Source organism: Polypterus senegalus, chromosome 17 (genome assembly GCF_016835505.1).
Source record: "Polypterus senegalus isolate Bchr_013 chromosome 17, ASM1683550v1, whole genome shotgun sequence".
Taxonomy (NCBI): Eukaryota; Metazoa; Chordata; class Cladistia; order Polypteriformes; family Polypteridae; genus Polypterus; species Polypterus senegalus.
In genome coordinates this window covers 275,139-291,469 of record NC_053170.1, presented here as the reverse complement: position 1 = coordinate 291,469, position 16,331 = coordinate 275,139, and the positions used below count along the sequence as shown (strand labels likewise).

The 16,331-nt window shown below is 56.5% G+C and overlaps 3 protein-coding genes across 4 annotated transcripts; 1 reads left to right on the top strand and 2 right to left on the bottom strand.

Moving 5' to 3' along the window:
• Positions 1 to 47: 47 nt before the first annotated feature.
• tmub2 (transmembrane and ubiquitin-like domain containing 2) lies at positions 48 to 1,965 on the bottom strand. Of its 2 annotated transcripts, none has more exons than XM_039740643.1 (3): positions 1,420 to 1,965; positions 707 to 1,220; positions 48 to 573 (listed from the first exon to the last, which is right to left on the bottom strand). In XM_039740643.1, the coding sequence occupies exons 2-3, from the start codon at positions 1,213 to 1,215 to the stop codon at positions 222 to 224; spliced, it is 861 nt and encodes a 286-aa protein (XP_039596577.1). In that variant the 5' UTR covers positions 1,216 to 1,220; positions 1,420 to 1,965; the 3' UTR covers positions 48 to 221. The 2 variants fall into 2 exon arrangements, with proteins under 2 accessions (XP_039596577.1, XP_039596578.1); XM_039740644.1 differs by having other exon boundaries at positions 1,369 to 1,455.
• A 729-nt stretch (positions 1,966 to 2,694) lies between these two features.
• On the bottom strand, positions 2,695 to 5,381 carry asb16 (ankyrin repeat and SOCS box containing 16). The gene is made up of 5 exons (XM_039740641.1): positions 5,027 to 5,381; positions 4,370 to 4,637; positions 3,466 to 3,958; positions 3,186 to 3,299; positions 2,695 to 3,004 (listed from the first exon to the last, which is right to left on the bottom strand). Exons 1-5 carry the CDS (start codon positions 5,337 to 5,339, stop codon positions 2,819 to 2,821), a joined length of 1,374 nt encoding a protein of 457 aa, XP_039596575.1. The 5' UTR covers positions 5,340 to 5,381; the 3' UTR covers positions 2,695 to 2,818.
• A 1,687-nt stretch (positions 5,382 to 7,068) lies between these two features.
• Positions 7,069 to 16,224, top strand: hrob (homologous recombination factor with OB-fold). Its single transcript, XM_039740642.1, has 10 exons — positions 7,069 to 7,158; positions 7,873 to 7,923; positions 13,364 to 13,975; positions 14,346 to 14,429; positions 14,661 to 14,801; positions 14,877 to 14,985; positions 15,072 to 15,157; positions 15,508 to 15,630; positions 15,723 to 15,834; positions 15,915 to 16,224. Exons 1-10 carry the CDS (start codon positions 7,156 to 7,158, stop codon positions 15,971 to 15,973), a joined length of 1,380 nt encoding a protein of 459 aa, XP_039596576.1. The 5' UTR covers positions 7,069 to 7,155; the 3' UTR covers positions 15,974 to 16,224.
• Positions 16,225 to 16,331: the final 107 nt, after the last annotated feature.

Here is a 16,331-nt window from a genome sequence, read left to right as displayed (position 1 = left end):
GGGCCCTGCGTCCTTCTGGGGGGCCCGGGCAGACACAGAGAGAGGGGGAGGTTTGATCGCTTTGTTTATTTGGAATAAAATAAATAAAGAACAGCATGAAGATGGACAAACCTTAGAGACTGACCGACCGACCGACGGACGAGCCGGCTGGCTCACACAAGCACCTGTAAAGAGTGTGCCATGGAGCAAGCATGCTTGGGCTGGTGCCCACACCCCCTCGTCTATCGTCCATACATTCCGAAGATGAGGAAGCTGAAGAAGACGGTCACGCCGACCAAGGAGACCGTGGCGGGGGCCGTGAAGAACTGCCGATAGTTGATGCGGAAATACCAAACGACTGCCAGCATGACTATGAACAGTGGGATCATTAAGTTGCCCACATTGGTGCCGGGAGCCCCCTGGTCCGTCAGGACGGGCATCTCGGAGGCAGACTCGAGTGGCCGCTGCGACAGGTGGCAGTGAATGACACAGTTCTCGGTGATGTTGAGTGACAGCAGAGTCCGGGAGTGATCCTGAAGCAGCTGCCCCTGGTAGATGAACTTTACCTTCTGCTCTTGTCCGGAGAAGTACTTGCTGGGTGGGGAGAAAACAAGAGAGGCGAGTTTTAAAGATTGGCACAGACAGAGGACACCGGGCATGTGAAAACCCCGGCCGGTCAGCAGTCCGAGTGGCCACTGGCAAGTGAATGACGCGACTCAAACTGTACCTCTTGAGCAGGCCGACGGTGTCCTCGGGCTTCACGGCCGCCACTTCTTCGGTGTCGTTGAGGAACTTGAGCCGAATTTTGAACGAGCCGCTCTCCGCAGGTGGGTGACTCGCAGTGGGCTGCAAGTGACCATCCAAAGCGCCGCTTTTCCGCAGCCCCTGGATGTCAAAGAGCTGGTCCACGGCGCTGGCCTCGGGGGTCCCCTCACTCGGGGTCTGTTCAGGGCTGCCATTGACCACCTCCTCGTCCTCCGGCTTGTCCGCCAGGCTCGGGGCGTTAGCCTGAGCCTCCACCAGCTCAGCCGGGAGGGCACCCCCCACGTACCTGTCCGTGCCCCCCAAGCCCACCAAGGAGGAGTGGGGGCCGCTTCCTAGGAGGTGCTCTCCGCGGTCGGCTACGTAGGTGGAAAACCAGGCCAGCACCAGCGCCAGGCCCAGAAGCAGCACCCCTCCGGCGATGGTCACCTCATCTCCGACCCCCTCGACGAATGTCATAATGGCCCGCTCCATCACATCTGTGCAAACACAACGACAGCGGAGTTACAAAGGCCGTCTCTCCACGCCCGGCCCGCTTTTTATGGGCTCGCAGCGCTGCGTTCTTCCCCGGCGCGCACTTCACGGTCACGGTCACCGTCACCGTGACTGTCGCCGGGCGCGCTTTACCTGCTTCCCGGTTCGGCCCATCTTCCAGGAACGACCCTCAGCCCCGCTTACCTTAGAAGTCCATGGCGCCGCTACGTCATCAAGGCGCGCGTGCGCAGCCCGAGCGTCACGTGGGCGTGGCGTCACCGGAGTTCGCGAGCAGCCCGCCTCTTTCATTCGAGGGCGCGCGCGCTTTGACTTGTGCCTTGGGAGGCATCGGGCGGTAGAGCCGGGAGAAGGGAGGCCGGGCTGCGGGAATCAATCGTGTGAACCCACTTGTCGCGGCCCGGGTAGGCGGCTTACTTAAGTTTCGTGCCCGCTGAAGCGTCACTGTGTCACTGTAAATCAACGGCAGCTGGCATCTTCACTCATCCGCCACCACCGACAGTCGCTGCCGTTTTGCTTTTTATTATAACTGAGCGGTGATTGTGAGTTGGGGGGGCTTCTTCAGTGTACGCCTGTCACTCATCCAAGCTTGGCTTGTCACATGTCCTGCTGTCTTCACTCTCATTGGCTGACGTCCACCCACAACAGCAAGTTTTGAACCTTGACAGATAAAAAGGTGGCACTGCATCTGTACTTGGAGGGAACGTGGGCTTTGGTGAATAAATGTCATTAAGATACGACAAACCGCAACCACCCCCCATGCCCACTTGATGTCAGTCCTCCACACCCAAGTCGGGGGTCCTGTGGCCTTTGTCCCCTGTGGTCGCCTGGCATTTTCATTCCCGTTTGTTCCTTCATTTTCTTTTGTTCTCCTTTAATAAAATACGAGCCTTGGTGGGCTCGACCCCTCGTGGAGCTCCTGATGCCTTGTGATTTTTTTTTCCTTGTCTTAACTGTGTTTGGCTGTTCGTCCCGCCGCAGTGGGTGGTCTACAGACCCCCCCCACCCCTTTCCTAGGTGAGCCTGTTACTCAAATGGTGCCTGTGCCTCCTGGCCAGCAGTGCCCCCCTGGTGTTCGCATTGCCAGCACAGGGCTGAGGCTGCGGCGCCCTTCCCGACTCCTTCTCTTCAATTCCAGGAGGTCCTCGAAGTGGCCATTTGTGGGGTGCTCGGCAGAATCGGCCCCTTGGCCTTTCAACAGGAACGTCAAACATTAGGGCCTCAACGTGCCAACGCCACTCCAAACTTAAGTGACGTGGCAAGAAAAGCGGTGACATTTGTGGGCAGTGCTGTCAGCCCGGGTGAGGGTTTGTGTGTAAAGTGGCAGCCTCAAAGCCTCTTCATCCAGGTCAGGGTCCCAGGGGCAAAGCAGGAGCCAACCTTGGGCAGGACGTGTCTCTGTGGGGCTGGCACGCGCCCTCGCGTCACTTTGGCGCACTCGTTTTAAAGAGGCTACGGACAAACTGGAGGACTCATCGATTTATTGGAGGAGTTTACTGGTCAGACGAGCGAATGCCAGGCTGGCGCAGTAGCTCTCTGTCATATACTGCCTTCCCACCCAGTTGTCTGTCCAGGGGGGCTTCCCTCACTCGATGCGGCCCTCATTCTTCAGCAGCACAAAGTTCAAAAGGGAGGGTGGCAGTCCCAGGCTGGGGAGAGTGCAATGGCACAGAGATCCCAGGTGATGGCGCAGGGCACAGCGTGCCAGGTGCTGCAGGCGCCGAGGCCGAACGGCCATCTGCAGAACGGAGCTGTAGAACGCTTGGTGTTCCTGCAAATGGACAAAGCGCAGGCATGAAAAGAAGAGCCCCTGGGCACAGGCAGGCGAGGTGGCACAGCTCTAGTGCAGATCCAGACCCCACGCCCTCTCCTTGCTGTCACTGTGGCCACATTGCCCCCCCGGCCCGTGTTGCTCGGCTGTCCTGTAAAGGCCCCCATTTAGCTCCTCTTACCTGCCACAGGGGTGCGGGCACCAGGTCCATCCAGGACTCGACGTTGGGCAAGCTCTGGTAGCAGTTGAGTACGACCTCCATGGTGGCCGGCGAGCACACGCATAGCCTGAGTGCCTGTGGACGATGAGAGGGTACAAGTCAGAGCGGAGTTTATATAGCGCCTTGCTGTTCTGTCCTCATGGCCAGCAGTTGGGTGAGCAGGGTGCCACGGGCGTCGCCACTAGTAGCACAGTGCTGCCCCCTGGAGGCCATTCAGAGACACCGGGGGTGATGTGTGGACCTTGGGCCGTGGAGGAGAGGCTCCGTGATTGAGCAGGGACCGCACGATGCCCTCTGGCCAGCAGGTGGCGTAGTCATCTAGCGCCTGCAGCACACAGTCTAGCGGAGTGTGCCCAGCGCAGTTGGGGTCGTTGACTGGAGCGCCATGTGCCAGGAGCAGCTCGACAATCCTGAAGTTGCAGTTGGCACAGGCGTTGTGCAGGGGGCTGTGCTTCTTCCTGCCCGCCACCTTGGCATCTGCCCCGTTTTCCAGGAGCTTGCGGACCACCCGGTAGTAGCGGCCGCCATCATTCGGCTTCTCGGCCGAGGCACAGGCAACGTTGAGTGGTGTTTCTCCTTCTCGGTTGCGGACGGACACGTTGGCGCCGCAACGCAGGTACAGCTTGACGTGCTCTTCCAGGCCACGGGTGGCCGCCACGTGCAAGGGTGTTGCCTGGGTGTCTTTGGTGGGCGCATTGACCTTTGCGCCATGCTCTAAGAGCAGCCGGGCACACCTGCAGAAAGAGAGACAGGCACAGAGTGTGAAAGGCGCTATATGGAAACCCACGTCGCTGCCTCCCTTCAGATGACCTGTCCAGTTGTGAGGGGCCAAGCTTGGTGACCGCTGCCACACAGCCCAAGAACCGGATGATGACATCCCACTCTCGGTGACCGGTGGGCCATGCAGGTAAAACCAAAAAATGGGTGCCCAGTTGGCTTGTCCATCTGCAGATAGCAGGCAAGCGCAGGTCACCATGGCCTCTGGCGGGTACCAGTGAGACCGGCCCAGGGTCCTACAAGAGGACTAGAAAGAGAATTATGGAGCTGCGGACCACCAGAGCACATAATGCAGTGTATTTATATGGCGCCTTTCACACTAGAGGAGTGCCCACCCTGCTGTCCTGGTGCCCCCCACACACTCTTACTGGTAGGTCTCTGGGGTGCTGCAGAGGTGTAAGGGAGCCCGGCCGTCGTCAGAGAGCACATCGGGGTCCGCACCGTAGGCAAGCAGCAGCTGGACGCAGTCGGCGTGGCCTCCGGCAGTGGCATCGTGCAGGGCACACTGCCCCCCGGGACTGGCGCTCACATTGGCCCCCGCCATCAGGAGATGCTTGGTGCAGGCCGTGTAGCCTCTGCCCGCCGTGATGCGGAGGGCCGACGTCTGCTTCGCTTTAGGGGACAGCGTCCAGAGGCCTGCGGAGGAGGAGGACGAGGAGACGGCAGTGAGAGCAGCAGGAGTGGAGGGAAGAGTAAAGGGGTGGGGGGCACGGTGACGGGTGTGACAGAGGGGGTCACCAGAGACACAAAACAGAAGGCCAGAGAGAAGAGTGTGGCGAGATGATCCTTCCATCTGTCCACCCGTCCATCCATTTCTAGAAGAGGCCCTGCCCAGGGTGCCCATCTGTCACAGGCACAGACAGCAACCAGCTGCTATTTGACCCCAGGACACCGTGCCACCCCTCAAGACAGGACTGGGGTCTTTGAAACATGAAGGCGGCAGCAGCAGCACGACACCCAGAAACAGAGTCCAGGTAGAGCGAGAGGGGGGAGACCACCAACGGGGGGCATAGGCTCGTACCTACCCAGCTCTGCTGACCACACCAGCTCGTCGCTGGCCACCTCCACGATGACATTCACCATAGCTCGGTCCCTAAAGATGGACTTTATCTTCAGCAGGTCCCCCGTGAAGAGGGCGTTGTGCACCGCGGCGTCTCGGCAGTACTGGGGCTCGGGCCGAGGCAGGGGGTCACTCCTCTGTCCATCACGGATGCCCCTCTTCCAGGCACGGTGCCGCCTCGCCAAGGCCCTGCGCTCCTGATCCCAGTCGAGGAGCTCCTGCTGAAGCCTCAGGGAGCGCAGTGTGGCAGACGTGAAGACGAAGGTCTCTCCGGACATTTGCACGGCGCAGTGAGCGGGTGAGACTGGCGGGCACAGCTGCCCGGTCACACGGCACAGCCGGCTATTATTAGCGAGCGTAGGGTGAGAGGCTGCCCTCTGGTGGCCATTAACAGCCAGTGCGGGGCCATCACCTCCTCGTGATCAGCTGCCTGTAGATGTGGCTGGCACCTCCACCTCGGGCTTTGCACTGAATTTGCGGTGCTGCTGGCGCTCCTGCCATGTCCTGCCCATATTTCTCACTCCCTGTACTTCTCCTCCCATTAAGTTTTATTTTTGTGGCTCCTGGAGGCACCGCAATCAGAACAGAGACGGGCATTGATGGAAGACGCTTAATCAGCTCAATCGAGTTCACGGCCACGGGGACTGGAGCCTATCCTGCTGGCACTGGGCACAAGGCGGGGCAGCAGTACATCACTGACTGGCCTGAATTGGGCATCTTTGGAAGGCTGGAGGAAACTGGAAGAACTGTGTGGGCAGAGAGAGAACAAGCAACCCCCCACAGACGATGGCTAATGCCAGGATCTGAATGGCGCGTTTACATTGGCGCTGGCACCAACCAGTCAGACATCTGACGACGGACACTACCCAAGGCCTCTTAACAGGCACTCTGAAAGGCACTATAATGTTCGCAGTAAGGATGGGCATTGCATTGTCTGGCAGTGTCCTGTCCTGGACTGGCCGAGTGGACAGTTGTGACAAGTGGCTTTAGGAGGCAGGTGGATGACTTGGAATGACAGCACAGTCCCAGCTGCACACTAAGGTCACAAAGTGTCAAGGATGTCCAGTCGAAGCCCACCAAGAAACCAGAAGGAACACGCTGGTAGCAACCTTAAGCCATAAGATGACAAAGCTGGGATGGGTGTTGAGCCCTGAAGTCCTGAAGCTTTTGGTGAGACACATCAGAGAGCCCGTCAGGAATGCCTGCCACACCCCAGCGGGCACCACACTGGAAGGCAGGCTCACCTCCATTGGCACTGGGCCCCTTGCTGAAGGCCCCAGTCACACCAATGAGCTGAGCTCGGGTCCAAAGTCACAGACACACCGAAGTGCTGGAAAAGGAAATACAGCAGCCTCTAGTGGCAGGCATCAGAATTACAAACTGCAAAAGGAGGAAAAATCAACACGTGGATGGGAGGCCCGGGCCTGAACTGGGCTCAGCCAGCTGGAGGTGGGCACTTATATAGCGCCTCGCTGCGTAGGTGGGCACGTCCTGCGCTGTTGTGTGGCGCCAGTCACTTTATGTGTCTCGTGTGTCTTGAGATGCTCCACGCTGTATCCTGTCAAATAAAGGTGACGTTAGACATGGCCTGAAGGCTTGAACTGAAACAGACTACAAGAAGAAGCTCGTAAAGAAACTGCCTGGCACGTTAAAGATGTCGGATCTGCAGGAAGAAAGTCTGACAAAGAAACGAATTTTCAGGCCGAGTCCAAGAGGACGGACGAAATTATACAGAGAGGTGCTTGAGCTGCCCCCTGGTCTGTAGGTGGGGTTGGAATGTGCTAGTGTCCCATCCAGTGCTGGGTCTGGTGCCCCGCACCGAATGCCACCTGCCTGAGACTGCGTCGCTGTCCCACCAGTGTATTGCGGTAAAGTGGCACAACCGTAAAGTCAAAGCCTTAAGCTCAAAATCACCAACTTCGAAGCGCCGACCGCTAGGTGCACTGTGGCCACGCCCCCATGCGTCACCACGACTGCCGACGCGCGCGTAACGCAGCTCCGTAGACCACGCCTCTTACGTCATCACGCTGCGTGGCGCGGGCTGTTTGTATTGCTCGAAGTCGGAAGGACGCTGCCGGAGAGCCTCGGAGTGCCATGGTAGGAGTGTGCTGTGTTTTGTTTGTTTGTTTGTTTGTGCCTACGAATCTTATTAACAGAGACAGACATTTACAGCCGAGCAAAAGCGGGGAGCGTCTCCGGTGGAATGGACCGGGAAAACTTGAGGCCTCGGCGTGTCCAGCCTGCGTCCAGCCCGTTGTACTGCCCCATGACAGGCACGACGGAGGGACCGCTCAATGAGAAACGTCGTGTGGGGCTTCGGCCGCTCGAGTAGACCGTAACGCGCAGCGCAGACTAACCGCATTGTCCGTCCTGGAGGTAGCGAGCGGCCGCCTTTAATGAGGGCTCAGGAGAGCGAAACGAAATGGAAAAAGTAGGAAGAAATACAAAAGGAAAAGTCGGCTGAGGGAGGCTGGCTGGCTGGCTGACTGACTGACTGACTTGAGGCCTCGTCATTGGAGACCCTCATCTCGCCTGGGCTCTGGGGGTCCCCACCTTTTTTCGTTATGATCGAGCGCAGGCCGTGTGGAGGTCCTCGGTGGCCTGTCACTTTCTGCCTGCCGCCTTTGCTCCTTCCCAGTGACACCTTGTCTGATGTACCCGTGGATTCAGCGGGTGCTTCTGATGGCCTGCTCCGGGTGACGGGGTGGTCGTGGGTCTGATGTAACGCTGCCATGCCATGCCTGCCAGCTGCTCTTTTGTTGCTCCGTCGTGCCTCACATTTGACTTTAATCCTCTCACCTCATTTTGCAGGCTGACAAGGGACCAGCGTTGTTTAACGTCGAAGAAGACTTTGAAGATGAGGTGAGACCAACCCGTGGGCCCCGTGGCCCTTCTCGTGTCTCTGCTCTACTGTAGGTGGGCTCTTTATCATTGGGGCATCTGTCCACATCTGCATGGCACAAGACTTTGAAGTGCCAGGGGGTCACAGCAGGGCAGACCACTGTAGTTGTGGGCAGGTAGCAGGAGCGAGATGGCGGTGCACACCTCAGTGGAAACTTCTCTTTTGTCTTTAAGTGCAGCTTTCGTGAGGCTGAATTTGGGGGGACGAGAGGCACAATAAGAAGAGCCCTTTGGTTAGGCTGCCCACAGCGTTTGTGAAAGTGCCCGTCCCTGGTTTCTGTTGGCATGGTGGGGTGTTTGAGTTGTGCTCTTCTCTGTCCGTTTGTCATACCGCTTTGACGGGACCAGGGCAGGATTAAGGTGGGTGCTATTGGCGCTGCAGCATTAGGCCCAGATGAAAACGGGCGAGAATATTCCGGAAGCTGAAGAGTTTTCCTTTACCTCAAAAAAATTCTTAGGATGAAATTTGGAGTCCGACTTTGGGACGCCTCGAGACCGCGTTCCTTATTATACAGTTACTATTGTTCTTTGCGCTGTGACGTAACTGTAACGTCGTCGTGTTTATTGTCAAGTTAGTGCTATCAATTTTACGTTAAACACTTTTCTTAGTAATTTAGCTGCGGTTTTTTTTGCAATATCTTGGGGATTCTTGCCACTTTATTATTGTTCAAGAAGTGCCACGTAGTCAATTTTTCACCTTGAAAGTTAGTTGTACAGTTAAAATCGATGGCTATTTAAATGTAAAGGTCAAACTAGAAGTCGGCCCGGATGTTTAGAATTTTTAAAATCCTCGACAGGATTCTGGTCGATACTTTATTAATCCCAAGGGGAAATTCACATTCTGGTCGATTATGAAGTTTCGAGCCTGAACTGAGTCACTTTGACTCAACGTCTCTGCAAATTCACTTTTTCTTCCTGTGTTTCGTAAGAGAATTGTGACATGTTGTGTGTTTCATTGTTGGCTTTTCTGCATTAAGTGCACTTTTCAGACACTTGCTATTGAACGTTGCTGTTCATCTCGATGCTACGCCGTGCGGAAGCTGACACAGACAGGCAAACCGTTCACGTCACCCACAAACGTGCTTTATTTTATTTATTACAATATCTACAACAGTCTGGTGCCCCTCAAAACCCCCCAAGTCCTGGCCTCACAACGGTGCCTTCACCTCCCTCTTCACGCCACTCTGCCCCGAATGAAGGGAGGCGGCCCCTTTTATTATCACCCGGATGTGCTCCAGGTGGGTTTCCGGCAATCACCTGCCAACACGCCCCCGTGTGGCGGAAGTGCCGGCTGCATCCCCAGAAGCACTCCGGGTGACCCTGCTCTTCTGCCACATGGGGAAGTGCTGAGGTCCGGGGTGACCACGGGCCTCTACAGGGTGGAGCTTCAAAGCCCCCAAAGGAACCAGGGCAGTCACCCCCAGATGGTCTGGGGAAGGCGCAAGAAGCCCCCCTCCGGTCCTCCTGGGCATCCCGGCCGGGTCGCCACCTCTGACAGCCGTTATTATTATTCTTGTTCAATGAAGGCTGGCTGGTTGCGTCACAAGCCGTTAAGGCTCCTCGGCGGTCCGAGTGCGCCTCCTTTATTAAGATGGTCACAAGAAGATCAGCCCCTTGGCTTCGGTGTAAGAAAGTGTGGCCCACCTGAAGATGGCCCCTTTGAATTGTACTCCGCAGACCCTCTGGCTTGGTGACCCACTCACAAGTGGCACGTGTGGTAAAAGCAAGTCCTTCAGGTTGTCAAAGGCAGTTTCAAATGAGTGACGGTTTGTGCCGTGGTTGTCATTTGCTTCCTTAAAGTCGGCTTTTTACTCGTTTAGAAGGCAAACGTCATTGGCAGGGAAGTCGGGAGGAAAGTGGCAGTGAATGGGCGCCGAGCAGACTGGAGGGTGCCCACCGGTGACGTCGCCATCTGTCAATGTCCCGACAGACAGCTGATTTCAGGAGCGTCTCTTTGCTGGTGTGACACACACACACGCACACGTTAAATTGGCACCACTTGGCATGCTTGACTGATGGAGAAAACTTAAAATCGACTTCACGTCCAGAAGTGACCGGAGAAACAAAAGTGTCAGTGAGGGTACAAGAGGGCCGGGCAGCGTCTGTAACAGAGCAGGGTAAGAAATGAGTTGTGAAGGGCCATGCCATGCCATGCCAGGCATTTCGTGAAACCCAGAACAGCTGCAGCGCCTGCCGTGTCACTGACTGCCTGAGTGGGTGACACACAGCGGTCCCCGCAGTCCCAGTTCTCTGTAGACGTTTATGACTCGGGACGCATTCTTTACTGTTGGAGGTTCACTGGTGACGACGTCATCACTTGTAGTGACACAGTTGGGAGTGTCACCTGTTGCAGGAGTGTGCGTCCCAGGTAAGAACTGGTCACTTGTCCCCTCCTCGCCTGTGCTTTCCTTTGCTGTTGTGAGCCCGTCGTGCGTGTCCTGGTGCAGCACTGCCTGTTGGTCGGCCTTAGAGTTGCCAGCGTGGCACTGCACTGTAGTCGCTCCTTCGTGATGTCTGCACGAGGTCTCCATCTCGTTGTCACCTTTGACTTCCCTCCCTCTTTTTTTTTGTGACGGTCCCCTGCCTTGGATGCCCCCGTCTTGTTGCTGTGGCGCTGGACCCCTTTGGCTCTCCGCTGTGCACACCTGCGCCTAAGCTTGGTGGGCTCACGTGTGTGGAAATGAGTGGCACACTTGGGGGTCTTGGCTTAGATTGTGTGCGGAGTCGGCTCCTCTTTACGATTGTGGCTGGCTGTCTGTTTGTCAAATGTGACGGCCATTGAAGTGCAATCGGTGAGACACAAATCGCGTCACTCGGCTCTGCCCCCTGGTGAGACCCATTGGCAGACACAGAAGGACTTTGCTGGTCGCCGTTTCCTCTCTGATGCCACAAGTCACTCTGCTTTTCATGGCGATCTCGGACCAAATGCCAATGATCGTCCCTGGCTTCCTGAAACCCACTAACACCAATTCAGAAGGGCAGGGAGCAAGAGCCAGTCCTGGCAGCACCGGGCACAATGCAGGAGACGAGTCTGGACGCGGACCCTCGAGTCAGTGGCTTTGAGAACATGGGAGGGAAACTGGAGGGCAGCAGAAAAGCACAAAGAGGAGGAGACCCTGCTAAGGGGCAGCGCTGATCAGCGGGCACTGCTGTGCCGCCCCAGTTGAGAATAAACGTTACGTTCTGTGGGTTTGTATTATCGTGTTGGTGATCTGTGACGTCGCAGCGTGCCAGTGTAAATAAATAATGACAGGCTGATCACCGTCCACCCAAAATGTGAAATTCCAAACGCACCCTCACATCAAACATGAGGGTCAAGGCCTCGGCCTGCTGCGGCGCCCCCTGCTACCACTACTGGGGGGCTCCTACCTGAGACGTGAGGGCCCATTAAGACTTTGTGCCGCTCCTCGAGCTGGCACAATTATAATGTGCGCTGCCATCCTAGAGTGGCAGCAAAGAAAAAAGAGATACTCGGGGCGCGGGCGACCAACTCAACTTGTACTACACCATCACGCTGCAGCGCTGCCCATCCACAGTCCGAGGTGGGGGTGATGTGCCAACCCGTACCTCCAGATCAACTGGCCCGTCAGGTCCTCCCCAGTGTCTTCACCAGAGAGGGTTAATCATTCACCCCGAATTGAACCCGGGTTCACCTGACGCTTTCCGGACTCTTCCCCCTTTCCTTTTCCTTATATGGCGTCCGCCTCTCTCTCTTTTTTCTCTCTCTCTCTCTCTCTCCTTTTTCCCCCCTCCCATTTACATACCGTTGGCTCCTCCCCTTAGTCTATTGGGCCCTCCCCGCCATGTGCTCCCCTCCCCATCAGCCATTGGCCGGCCTTACAGATTCAGCCTTTCCACCAATAGCAGGACTGGGGAAGGTGCAAGCGCCCAGTGACACACACACCTGTTACAACCTGGCTGAGTGTCGGCATTCAAAGGGGTGAGGGCGGGGTCTGTGCGGACTGCTTGAGCTCCTCCCTGCCATAGGGCAGCAGGGCACAGTCAAACTAGAACAGAACCCCTGGCGTTATTATGGCAAGTTGGCACCTCCTGTCACCATCAGATGGCCAGATAGTGAAGTGTGCCCCAGCACTCCAGAGACCAATGGCGCCCAGCGTGCCTGATGTATGCCACTCCAGCTGACACTTGGCATTGCGTGCCGTGATGACCCGTTTAGTGGTGCTGCTGGTGTTGCCTCCGGAGGCAGTGGGCACTCGGTGGTGAGTGATGCCGCAGCCTTTTTCAGCCTGACTTTGCGTGGCCTGCCACTTCATGGCTGAGCTGCTGTTGCTCCTCGACGCTCGCACTTCACAATAATGGGTGACTTGTGGCCAAGGGGACACCCGATGACAGTTTAAAGTCACCCGTTTCGCTGCCAGTGGAGATGGCATGGCTTTGAGCCACATGAAGCTGGTCGTTTGGGTGGCCGTGTTGTCATGAAGTAGTTTCGCTCCAAAGGGTCGTGTGGCCCAATAGAGAGTCCTCGGACCCCCCTGAAGTATCCGTGGGGTTTGCTGCTGCTCAGGGGTCCGGTGGTGCGTCGTCTTTTATTCCGAAGCTCTTGGATTCCTCAGCTGGTGCAGCTGAACCTTCACTCGCCCTTCCGCCCAGGTCTGTGATGGCATCCATGCATGGGGATTGGCAGCCCTGGGCTTCTGGCATTGCTTGGTTTTAAATCAGCCGATACGTGTGGAGGAAAGTCATTCTGTGCTGCCATCGTGACCCCCGACGCTCGCGTTAAATGCGGGCACACGGTTTGGTACGCTGGTGCCCACCATATGTAAGACCGCGTCATGTTCGACGTGTGCTGCTGCCGGTTGGATTTTGTTTTCTAACTTCTGGCATGTCACACGCGTCCCCACCAATGAAACAGTGGGCTTCTAGGGTCTTTATGGTCGTCATTTTGCCCGCATGTACCAGTCACACTTTGAATGGCCCAATTGGCCGGGACTCCAATATTCTCAGACTTTTACAAAGTCAGGTGTGTCTGACAGATTAGAGCAGCGAGGGCGTCGACGTCATGACATTCCATGAAGTGATGATGATGATGATGAGTGCCAATGGCCTCCGCTTTGAGCTGTGCTTTGTCTGCCGGGCCCCCTCTGGCTCTCGTCATGATGTGTGTGGGGGGCCAAGCCCACCGCTGCCCTGAAGTAGTTGAAGGACGTGGCAGATTAGCGTTTGTGCCTTCAGCTTGGCACTGTGGGGGGTTTCAGAGCGGGTGCGAGGCTGGGACCCCATGCTGCCTCCTGGAGTTGTACTGAAGAAGTCCTTCTGGTCTTGTGAGGACCCCATTGTGCAGGTTCAGTGGTAGCCCCCGGCACTCAGTTTCACACCAGGGAGGGCTCTGCCACTTCACTAACGCTGCTTGTCGTCGTCTTCTTCTCCTTCTCCTCCTTAGGCCTTTCTGTCTGCCGTGGTGGAAGTCGAAAGTGAACGTGAGCCTTCAGTGAGGGAGCCACCGATGCCAGCCATGCAGCTGCTCCGCCAGACGACACGCTGCACACCTCGCCACACTCGAGAAGTGCAAGGAATGATGCTGCCTGCCGACTGCCAGCGCAGTGACCGGGCAAAGGAGAATGAAGTGCCCACTGCCCTCGCCTTTAAAAGCATACGCCCTCGAGCAGACTCGGTCACCTGCCAAGCTGCTGCCAAAAGGCCGCGTGTCACCAACTTGAACTCTGAGGCCACACCGCTCCCAAGTCTGCATACATTGGCAGTGCCACACTACAGCCCACTCTTAAGCCAACACATTTCAGACAAAACTGCCACCAGTGCCTTCCAGGACAGACAAGGAAGGCACAGCTCCCAGCTCTTGGAGCACTGTCCTCCGCCACCCACCCGCGACTCCGGTATGATGGCACCGTGCACACCCACTGCCTCACCTGTTGTCACCAATCACTTAGTGCAGCTGGTGACAGCTACCAGCAGGACACCACCTCCTTCTGTGTGGAACGCCACACGGGCCAGAACAAGGCATTTCCCTGGACCAGCGGGTATGCTGCCCAGACAGGTGAGTGGGCACAGGGGGTGCACATGTGGCTGCACATTGCTTGGAATGTCGGAAGGCTGTTGGGTTACATGGCACCCTGGTCAGTCCAGGTTGGGCCGCAGCTGGAATGGAAAACGGACAGAGCAGCACAGGAGGAGGTCCAGAGAAGACCTGGCGCTCGCCGTGATTTTAAAGTTGGCACACGGGCACGCAGTTGGCAAATTGAGGGCAGCTTTCACTCAGTGTTAGAAGATGGGCCGGGAGGGTGGAAGGCAGCACTTGAGTGGTGGACTGGACGGCCCACTCTCGTCACAGCTGGTTTTAAGGGTGGGCAGTTGAGATTGCGATGGTGCCACATGTCTCCTCTTCTGCAATGCTCTTGTCTTTTCAGATTCCTGGCAGAAATCTGGATGAGGTCCTCGTCTGCACTCCTCACACTCCTGTCCATGGTGCCCGGGCAAAGCTGCCACCGCAGGTAAGAAGTGTCCACCTTGGCGCGTGCTGGAGAGTCAAGTTTGCCAGTTGCTGCCACCCACAATTTTCAGGAGAAGCCTAATTGGCCACTGCCCATGGTGGTGTGATGCTGAAGCCCCCAGCCCACCGTCCAATGGCACACAACCAGTTGAAATGCCACTTTCAGCTGCCTCCCATGCCCTTGTGTGGTGGTCTTGGTTTTTGCCCAGCTGTCCCTTTCCCTCTTTGGCAGGAGACCACTCACCTCCACCCCGTGGACGGCGGTCCTCTCCACACAGCAGCGTGGACGGCTATGGAGGAGGACCTTGGAGCAGAGGAGGGAAGCCCACCCTGCTTTCTGCACACCTACAGTGTCGCCATGGTTCTCCGGAAGGTTTGCTCGCTTAATTTGAGGTTGGCTTCTCTGGGCACTGTGCCCGTTCTCACTCGCCCTCTTGTTTTCTTGTAGGCTGCTTTGAAACAGTTGCCCAAGAACAAAGTCCCCTGCATGGCCGTCGCAGTGAAATCTCTGAGCCACACAAGTGGCGACGCCAAAGCGGTCTTCAGTGACCCCACAGGTAGGCAGAACACAGTAGTTATGTGCTGATGCCAGGGTGCAATGTGCACGGCGAGTAACCCTGGTGCCCTTTCACTCCTGCCACAGGGGAGATGCTAGGCACCATCCACAGACGGCTTCTGGAGGATAGGCAAGCAGAGCTGAAAGTGGGCACGGTCCTCCTTCTGAAACAGGTGAGTAGGCTGGCATCACTGTAGTATAGCATACACCCGTGCTAGACTTGGGTAGATTGCCCAGAGGGGACTGGTCAGGGGGTCTCTTGGTCTGGAACCCCTGCAGATTTTATTTTTTTTTCTCCAGCCTTTGGAGTTTTTTTTTTGTTTTTTCTGTCCACCCTGGCCATCGGACCACCTTACTCTTATTCTATGTTAATTAACGTTGACTTATGTTTATTGTGTCTTCTATTTTTCTATTCATTATGTAAAGCACTTTGAGCTACATTTTTTTTTGTATGAATATGTGCTATATAAATAAATGTTGATTGATTAACCTGTGCGCTCATGCCCGTCCGCTTGTCTTCCAGGTTGGAGTATTTTCGCCATCTCATCGAAGTCATTACCTGAACATAACTGCCAACAACTTGCTCAAAGTCTACTCGGCAGATGGCACTTGTTGGGTTTCCAGTCAGCAGTCCCAGAATCCTCTGGTAGGTAGCCATCTTGTGACTTAACCCCGGCCACTTGTCACATGCCAATGTGTGGCATTCATTTTCTGCTTGTGATTGTGTCGTGTGAGCAGAACGATTGCGAATTGGAGCCGTGTAGCTCTGCCAACGTCAGGTGCCCCTCCTTCACCCCTCTGCAGACGCCAACAGAGGGCTCGTCCACCCGCTGGAGTGACTGGGAGTCGGGTGAGTAGAGCTCAGAGGTCAGCCGCTGCCCGCTGAGAGTCGATGACCCGCCGATGACTTGAGTTGTCCTCTCTTGACAGATGACCTGGACAGCCTGTTGGGACAGTTGCCCGAGGAGTCGATGACCTTCCAGTGCTAGAGTGGCTGGACGGCCATCTTGAGTGGGACTTTCATTTGTAAAGATTGTGGGTGACTGGCAGGATCGAGTAAACGACTCTCGCTGCCCGCTGCTGTCTTGTGGTGTTCATCTTGGGGCCCGAGGGCATGTGGAGAGGGAAAAAGGACTGGGCAGCGGCGGTCAGGGTCAAGATGTGGGCTGACCCAGGAGGCCACCAAAGCCAAGGGTGAGGAGTGAGCGGGGTCCATCTGCCCACTCTTAGGCCATGTAAGTGGAGGACGAGGGCAAGGCCGTGTGTTGACTGGTACGAGTGGTGCTGGCTGGCAGGCGTGTGTTGGTTTCTGTACTGCTGCCCCCCGGGACCCTTCGCCCAAGCCTG

What these genes read in the sequence shown, in the direction of transcription:
- tmub2 (XM_039740643.1), bottom strand. Translation starts at nt 1,215, where the DNA reads ATGGAGCGGGCCATTATGACATTCGTCGAGGGGGTCGGAGATGAGGTG. An exon ending in ACCGTCGGCCTGCTCAAGAG is followed by an intron (nt 574 to 706) that starts GTACAGTTTGAG and finishes CTCCCCACCCAG; the next exon opens with CAAGTACTTCTCCGGACAAG.
- asb16 (XM_039740641.1), bottom strand. Translation starts at nt 5,339, where the DNA reads ATGTCCGGAGAGACCTTCGTCTTCACGTCTGCCACACTGCGCTCCCTG. An exon ending in GGTGTGGTCAGCAGAGCTGG is followed by an intron (nt 4,638 to 5,026) that starts GTAGGTACGAGC and finishes CCTCCTCCGCAG; the next exon opens with GCCTCTGGACGCTGTCCCCT. An exon ending in CCTCTCCTCCACGGCCCAAG is followed by an intron (nt 3,300 to 3,465) that starts GTCCACACATCA and finishes CATCGTCCACAG; the next exon opens with GCACTCAGGCTATGCGTGTG.
- hrob (XM_039740642.1), top strand. An exon ending in TCGCCATGGTTCTCCGGAAG is followed by an intron (nt 14,802 to 14,876) that starts GTTTGCTCGCTT and finishes GTTTTCTTGTAG; the next exon opens with GCTGCTTTGAAACAGTTGCC. An exon ending in AGCAGTCCCAGAATCCTCTG is followed by an intron (nt 15,631 to 15,722) that starts GTAGGTAGCCAT and finishes TCGTGTGAGCAG; the next exon opens with AACGATTGCGAATTGGAGCC.